The sequence below is a fragment of the Acyrthosiphon pisum genome, chromosome A2 (assembly GCF_005508785.2).
Source record: "Acyrthosiphon pisum isolate AL4f chromosome A2, pea_aphid_22Mar2018_4r6ur, whole genome shotgun sequence".
NCBI lineage: Eukaryota > Metazoa > Arthropoda > Insecta > Hemiptera > Aphididae > Acyrthosiphon > Acyrthosiphon pisum.
This window is the reverse complement of record NC_042495.1, coordinates 23,482,389-23,491,239: the sequence shown is the minus strand read 5'-3', so window position 1 is coordinate 23,491,239 and position 8,851 is coordinate 23,482,389. Positions and strand designations below refer to the sequence as shown.

Below are 8,851 nucleotides of genomic sequence, written 5' to 3'. Positions count from 1 at the left end.
TTTATCGAGGTCACAAATGTCGAACATAATATTATATCGACCGTAGATTACGGTCGATTAGTTCAATAATTGGTATTATTTTGTTTACGTACTTTTTGAAACATGGGAAATCGTATACAGCGTATACAACTATTAATAAATCGTAAATTGTCGAAATATGTAGGGGAAAATGGAATTATTGAGAAATATTTAAAAATATGTACTTATGACAAAATATGTAAAAATATGTAAAATAAAATATAGTTCATTACAATGGAAATCCCTTGAAACGAATTTATCACTTACCTAAATTAATTTATCAAGTCACAATAAAAATATGTATTTACATGTAAATCCGAGCCCTAATTATTACATTTGATTATTTGAATAAAACATTACATTTAATATATTATATTTTTATAACTCTGCATCAGGTCAGGGAATAGGGAACTAATTTACTATGAAATATCATCTGCATTATTTCTGTATTTCTCAGTAATATAACGATTACATATATTTACAATCGTAGAAGGAGAAGGGATGTAGTTATGAGGCAGATTTAAAAATATAGAGTACATATAGTCAATTCGCCAACCAAATGCAATTTAAGATAATGAGCACTTATTACTAAACTTATATTCTAAATACAGCTCTTAAAAAATCCTTACATCCGTAGCAAGAGTACAAATAGTCAATTCGCCAACCGGATGTAATTTAAGTTAATGAGCACTTATTGTTAAATTCTTGTTTTAAATATAATTGTGTAATAATAATGTAATGGGTCTACAATATGATGATAGTCACAGAACCTTATGGCTTCAAGAGATTAATGGATAGGTGAGTGGAAAATATGAACAATGTGAATTTGTTTGATATAGAGATAGCAATTCAGACAATCATACCGAATGCTGAGACAATCCAATATACATATACTGTATACGCATATACGCGCAGTGATAAGCACTCCTTCGAGCAGTAGTGGAAGAGTGTCGTGATGTTGACTGGCGTGGACGTTGTGCATGGGTCTTTTTCTGAGAGATACTGTTTATGGATCGATTTTGTAGGGTCCTTATATAATATGATTTCTGTGTAATCCCTTCTTCTGATATGCATCGATTAATACGTGATATTAAAGTATTGATATTCTTTCTTATTTTGGGTTGCGCGACAAAGGTAGAACTGGTAATTTATTGTTTTTTTTTTGACCAAAAATCTTGATCGGAAAATTATCGATGGGGTCTTGTAGTATATAATATATATGTATAAAAATACGTAAGAATGCATTCATGGTTTTATAATATACGGTGTCATCTGGCACCGCTGATAATTGATTATGTTGTTTTTACTAAACTTTGATCGGGTAGGTGTAGAATATTATTATTGCGTTTCATGTGTAGCGTGTAACCTAATGTGTACGTATATATGTATATCGGACAACCCACATTCCATAATATGGTCCGTTGTCATTAGTTGTCTCGTGTTTTGTTTTAAGTTTAAATATTATTTATTACACAGATGAAAAAAGGAAAGTCACAACCGAAATTGTAAGTGGTGAACGTTTACCAATTGTTAACGGTAAGTATAAGTTGCAACTTACTTGCACCTAGTGTTATATTTAAATTTGTATAATGTAAAATGTGCTTACATATAGACGATAAATTATAAATTATATTACAATAGGTAATAGGTACAAATAAAAATACGCAATAATCATTAATCATAGTATCAAATATGCATTAATGATACATAATACGTAGAGCGATCCCTAAATTGTTACAATGTAAATTCATACCTATCTCCTATGACGTAGTTACTATTGTAATTGATATAATATTAAGACATTTCATTATTATTGGGAAGTGTGGAAAACATCGTACTGAAATTAATCTTGAAATGATACTTGTAATAATGTAACTAGATACTAAATGCTACATCTTAAAAAATACAAAACGTATGAACTTGGAAGTTGTATGAAGGTCATACACTTAAATTTTGGAATAGTGGTTAATCTAATTTTTAGATGTGCAATAAGAATCTTCCGATATATTCTTATTTTAAAGAGATTGTCAGACAAGGATCTTGAGATTCACTGTGGAAATTGAAACTTTTTTATTGTTTAAATTGTTGCAATTGGTTGCAGATTAAAATAGACAATAGTCAAACTAAAAATGTATATCATTTCTTTTTTGGATATAACTGGTAGTTATTGGTTACTCGGGTAGATCATGTACAAGCATGCATAGAATTATCCAGCTTACGCCCCCGAAAACAATACGTACGTGTATAGCTTATATACTCAAAAACAACTCCATTTATAAAGCAAAAATATCATAGATTGTTTTTAGAGATGTAAGAAAAGTTTAGAGAGTAATTAGCTTAAACAAGATTAAAAAAATACCAATTTTCATTTTAATTTTTCAAATTTTTACTTTATTTCATATAGATAGGTACACTAACACTTGCATTGTACTAAATTAATAATTTCAATATGATAATATATTAATTAAATGTTGTAATTACGTAGGTCCACAAGTATTTGTAGTGGATTATATTGAAGTATAAACACAATAGCTAAATTAGATTTATATATAATATAATTTACCATTTTATAGATACCAATCTTCAAACAATTAAAGTATTTTATGGTTTTAAAGCTGCATTCGGTAAGTATACATCTCTAGTTATTAATAGTGTTATATTTTAATAATGAATAACATGTACCGTGGTCATTGGCTCTATAATAGTATATAGTAATATAGATGATTTAGGTGGTTCGTCAGTCAATACAAATTATTTTAGACCCTCTGCTGTCATAAGATTGTGAGACTTTAGATGGTTCGATTTTCACGCTGTAAAAATAATAACATTTCTGAAAATCTTCTCAAGAGAACGGTGGGAGCTTTTTCTCAAAGTTTGAACTTTTAACAATATTATAATATTTATAAATATCAGTTTTAACAACATTTTTGTGTATTTTTTTGCTCCATAGATGATCTAGATCCACTGTATTCCTGATAGTATTTATTGGTTTAGTGTAGAGTAAAAACCTAGTTTATACAGAAATAATTCATAGTTTAAATTCAAGGAGAAAACTGAGGGTCCTACTACTAACCTTACATTGCACCATGCTTTATTCTTACATAAAATAATATTATATGATTTTTATGTTGTAATTATTACAATTATGTATAGTTGATTATATTGAAATATAAAAACAGTAAATAATATTTCACTTTGTTGCTGTTTTTATATTTTTATATGAAAATATATACCTACTTTTATAGTGAATGAATTCGTTCAGAATTTATACATGCAACCCAGAGTGAATGCATTGGGTAAGTTTACATGACTGCTTACCGGCTATCACATAGTTATAATAATATAATATTACATTTTATTATTTGATAATAAATTTATATATTATATCATTATAATTCAGCATCAGGGAAGAGGGAATTAATTCAGTATGAGATGGTATATAATAAATTGTAGTCTTGTTGTATACTTTCTTAGTAATATAACGATCACACGCACTAACAATAGTAGAAGGAGAAAATATGTTGTAGGTGGTTAACAAGTAATTGTAAAAAACTCTTTATACACAACAATTATTGTCTGTGGCTGTACGCTAATATGTAGGTAGTTAATGTTAGCGTGCCGTTTTCTTCCTACGTGGTGTGATTAGTACGCTACACAGATTTTCAATACATCTCTCCATCTTATCATTAAAATATTAAATCATCATCATAATAGTATTATTACAAGCACCGCTAACCTTTCATATTCCTTCCAGTTGTTTTATTTTATACCTACATACACTTTTATAATATATATTTATTAGACCTAGTGTATACTAAAATCTTATGTTATATGATAATAGCTGAAAAATACAACAATAATGAACTTACTGATGGTAAGTGGTTTTTGTCAATGATATGTAATAATAATTATTGAATGTTTAATGCCTTTATAATCCATGTATTACTGCTTATAATGCAGCTGTCCATGCAAATATAAAATGTATCATTTTTAAAGTATCAATAAACACTTACGTGAATCTAATTCAAATCATTTCAGAACCACTGAAAACGTTTGTTTTTAATTGGGGGCCTCAAGCTACAGAAGGTAGATAATTATTAAACTGGTTACAAACCCATAAAACATAAATCTCACACGTTACAAAATAATTTATTATTATTATATTATAAATTATAATAATATACTCGTATACTCTTAAACTATTATTTGGTAGGTAGGTACTATAATTATATTCAACTAAAAATAAAAAATTGTATCCAATTAAAATGTTATTTTTTTATTTTTTCAAAGATTTCTTTAAATCAGTGTCAGCGTTTTGTTCTGAATACAGCGCATTTCCTGAAAATATTCAAAAGCATTATATCAAATAAACAATAGTAGTGCAAAAAAGGTAAATATTACTTTAATCATATAAACTACCTAGGTACCAAATATTAACCAAAAAGTTGATAAATATATGGATTATGATCAATTTGACTGTGTACCATGAACTAAGGAGATATGGACTGGTCACGACGTTGTAGGGGGGGTGGTAGAGGTAAAGTCAGTAATTGTTATGGTACCAGAATCATGCGATAGTGTCGGTGCCTAGCGGTCTTCATTGAAAACACTAGAACTATTATGATATCAATAACAAAACATAATAGTGAATGCCGCCGGCTGCCGCTCGCCACTCACGGCAAACCGACAACTGAATGCTTGAAAACTTACTTTAATTAACAAAATTAACTTTTGTAGCAAAACATTTACCTTTGAAACAATATCAGTCCACATATTTATCGAGGTTTTAGGAACTTTAAAAAAGGTACATTTACTAATATCATCTGCGCTTGTGCATAATTTAATTGCACATTTTCTTCCCATTTTTATAAAATAAATAAACACAGTTGTACAGAAAAGTAACAATAACGTATATTTAATTATTAACATGAATAAATTATAAATTAAATACTACATCATCATTCATCATACATAGATTGAACAAGACTCAAAAGTACTTGCCAACAAGGCTAACTAAAATGTCGGATTTGCAGCAACAAAAAATAACAAAATATTAAATATTCATAGTATTTATTCTGGGAAGCATGGACTATTGCTTTAAGATTTCAAAACAAAATATTATAATAATGATTATACCAATTCAAGATTCAAATAATATAAATAATATTATTAACTTCTATATGTTCTCCGTTAGAGTGCTGTCGCATAGTTTTGTACCCATAACATTTCCTGACCGGTATTTGGGTATACGTGACCAGTCCATATCTTCTTAATTCATGCTGTGTACTATATAATACACAGAATGTGTAACAGGGAGTTCTGACATATAAGATAACTTTTGTTGTAATCATTATTTTTATTTTTAATTTTTTATATATTGTATAATTAATAGTTACTTGCGTTACACGTTTATATACTATAATATAACATTTTGATTTATACTTTTTTTTTCAATTAAAAATAGCCAATTTTGTTTTATCTTACTGTAAGAACAATTTTAATGGTGAATACATTTATTGAATACATTTATTTTTCAGAATTTGTTTAAATATCAATCTTTATTTTTGAGCAAATTAATTTTAGAACTTTTTATTTTGTCTGGCCTTCCTGTTAAACTTTATATATTTATTATTTATGTAGTTATTGAAGATCTATTAAAGTAGTTCCTGTGAGAGTTTATCAGTTTTTGATTCCCAGTTTTTATGATTAGAACATGTACCTATTTCAATTAAATTTATTTAAATTTTTGTAATTTTGTAGTGTTTGATAGCACCTTGTAAGTTACATAATTTTGTATATTATTACATAAAAAACATAAAATGTCTAATTAATTTTTATGGGTAATATTGTGTAGAAAAATAATTTTAAATTTTATTCAAATTTATAGAATATCCTATATAATAAACAAAATATTCTGAAATTCTAGAAAAAAAAATAATGAAAATATTAGGGGTACATTTCGCCCGCCGCAGTGAAGAAGGTCGTATCTCTGTTTTCACAATTTTTTTTTTCAAGTTGTCATAACTATTTGTGTGTAGTTCCCGCGAAAACGGTAGAGACTGAATTTTGCTGTGTAGAACTTCTTTGATTGTTTTATGCTACAATCAGTTTCGCGGGAACTACAAAAACACAGTTATGAAAACTTGAAAAAAAAATTGTGAAAAGAGATATACAACCTATTTCACTGCGGCGGGAGAGCTAATTGCTTAAGAATTTCATATTTTTCCTAAAAAAACATTTTAATAGAATGTAAAATTATCAAAACTCATGTACTTACCTACCTATTGAATTTAGTTGCGTATCTTCTTTAAGCAATAAAAAGTTATAATTGTTAACCTAGTTATAATACATACAAGTCATACGCAGTACCTATAGTTATGAATGTAGTGAGAAGTATTTTAAGTTATTTGAAAGTCTTTGGATTTAGTCAGAACTCAGAATACGAGGAAATTAAAGGGAATAATAATAATAATAATAATAATAATAATAATAATACTGTTAATTTAGTGGGAAATCTTACATTTAAAAGAAATTGTTTAAAATTCCCTACACGTGGCTGAATGTCATTTTTTTATTATTTAACGTTGATTAAACGTATGTTTTTAAATATACGTACGTCGTTCTGAGCAGTTACTTTATATTTTTTTTTTTACTTTTATCATACGCACAGCGTGAAAACTGCAAAAAGACATACGCAATAAACGTGTTCATTTAGTTTCGAGTCTTGTAATTTAAGGGGACGTCTTGTAATATAGACGACAGTCTTTGAATTTAGTCATAACTATTGAAATTTATGAGAAAGTCTATGAATATAGTGGGACGTCTTGTATTATAGACAGAAGTCGTTGAATTTAGGCGGAATAATTGGTATATAGGAGAATGTGTATTATATTGTAGTGTGAGGTCTTGGCATTTTAAGGGAAGTCTTTGAAATTAGTCAGAAGACTTGGAATTTAGAAGAAAGTCTATTACAGGTACCTTATATATACGCAAGTAAACTATCAATTGCTACTATAATATCATGTATTTATTAGTCCATTATTAAAAAAAACTAAATTAAATCAACTGTTATTTTATTTTATTTTTTAGATAAACATACAGCTTCATATGAATATTGTACTAATTAAATTATGTTGACATATGTTACACTAAGAAATAAATTATATGATTATATAACTTAACTACATAAGGATGATCTAAATGTACTTTTAATAATAATAAATATAAAATAGAGAATATAATGTAATATAAATTCATGAATTTATTTGTTTTTTTTAAGGAATGTCTTTAAATAAATAAGACTTAATAGGTATGGTGTACCTATTAATTTTCAGTTAATGGTATATTATCATTGACCGAATGATTAGTTTCAAAACTTGAAGCAACGTTTATGAAAGTATCATTAAGTATATTACAAAACTAGATTCACTAATAATTCCATCTTTGTTTTTAATACTATTTATTTTATATATATTTTTATTTGGTTTTCCTATGATCTCATTTATAATATTCCAAATTTGTTTGGTATTGGATTTAGAGCTTTGTAATCTGTTTTGATAGTATAGTTATTTGGATTTTCGCAATAACAAATTTAAAATATTTCTGTAGGAAATGTAATATTTTTTGAAATGAGTGTCAAAAGGCCTGGTTCTTAATTTAGCCGATAAATTTCTAATATAAATAATAATTCCGGGAGTAATCCATTCTTTTAAATTTGAAAATTTTTTTGGTCTATAATTTGTATCAGGAGAAGATGAATAGTTAATAAATTTGCTAATTTTAGAATTAAACACTTCAACCATAGTATCAAAATTATCATAGTCCAAACATGAATGCCAATTTTCCGTTTTTATTAGTAAGTTTAAATGAGCAGTGTCTATTTTATCTGGTCTTACAATTGTTTTTTTAGGATTTTTATCATGAACGAATAAATCAGATAATAACAATATTGCTGCAAAATGATCTGTTAAACCTGATCTCAAAATATGAGAAGTAATTTTATTGGATTCTGTTGAAATATACGATTAATATTAGTATTCAAACCATGTAAACACACGTGCGTGTACAATGCCGTTTTCTAATAGATACTTATCTAGTTACGATATAGCTGTGCAACACTTTTACTATCGCTTTCTATATTCTATACGGATACGGGATGACCTCAACTAATCATATATATAGGGCCTTTGAAGTATGTAATACTCACTTGCACGTGCATCGTCATACAGTGCGTATACGGTGTGTGTGTAGTGTCACGTTAAATTGTCCAGTTGTACGTTATTATATAATATACTTATACATAATCATATTGTCATGTTATTATTCATTTATAATAATACTAAAGTCATTAGTCCGTGAAGCTTCACTTTCAACATATTCAATATTATTAGTAAAAATATGGTCAACTTAGAATGATTAGACTCTCTAGCAATACTATTTATGCATGGTAAAAAACCATTTTCAGCCATTATTACAACTATTTGAATTTATAATTATATTAATATTAATGTCAACGCAATAAATACAAAACATTTTAGATTCTGAGTGGAACGATGAATGTATTGATTTTACAATGATGTGTGTTTTTATTTTTTATTTTTTTTGTGTCTGTGTACACGATAAGTAGTCGAAATAATGCTACGATTTTCAACTTCAGTATCTTGTTCGATCAGATAGTGAATATCGCTGGTGCATTGGGGAGGTCAAAATTTAAATTTCCCAGTAGTTTTCAAAAGCGCCGGGAAAAACAAAAGAAAAATTAACGAAAAACGGGAATTTTTACGCAAAATCTGTTTTCGAGAAAATCGATTTTGGATTTTGGTGTAACTTTAAA

General features: G+C 27.4%; 1 protein-coding gene across 9 annotated transcripts in view; it reads left to right on the top strand.

Annotated features, from left to right (window-relative positions):
* The window catches only part of LOC103308676, a 20,944-nt gene extending 12,350 nt beyond the window's left edge, over positions 1–8,594 (top strand). For 5 of the 9 annotated variants that reach the window (XR_003839374.1, XR_003839373.1, XR_003839372.1 and 2 more), the window contains 9 exons: positions 1,495–1,554; positions 2,592–2,642; positions 3,264–3,314; positions 3,860–3,892; positions 4,057–4,104; positions 4,309–4,408; positions 5,779–5,794; positions 6,993–7,011; positions 7,108–8,594. Coding sequence is in view for 4 of the 9 variants with exons in the window: in XM_029489122.1 (XP_029344982.1) it covers positions 1,495–1,554; positions 2,592–2,642; positions 3,264–3,314; positions 3,860–3,892; positions 4,057–4,104; positions 4,309–4,388 (323 nt within the window). In the remaining 5 variants the exon portion in view is untranslated. The other 4 variants (XM_029489122.1, XM_029489121.1, XM_029489123.1 and 1 more) reach the window with 4 other exon arrangements.
* Positions 8,595–8,851: the final 257 nt, after the last annotated feature.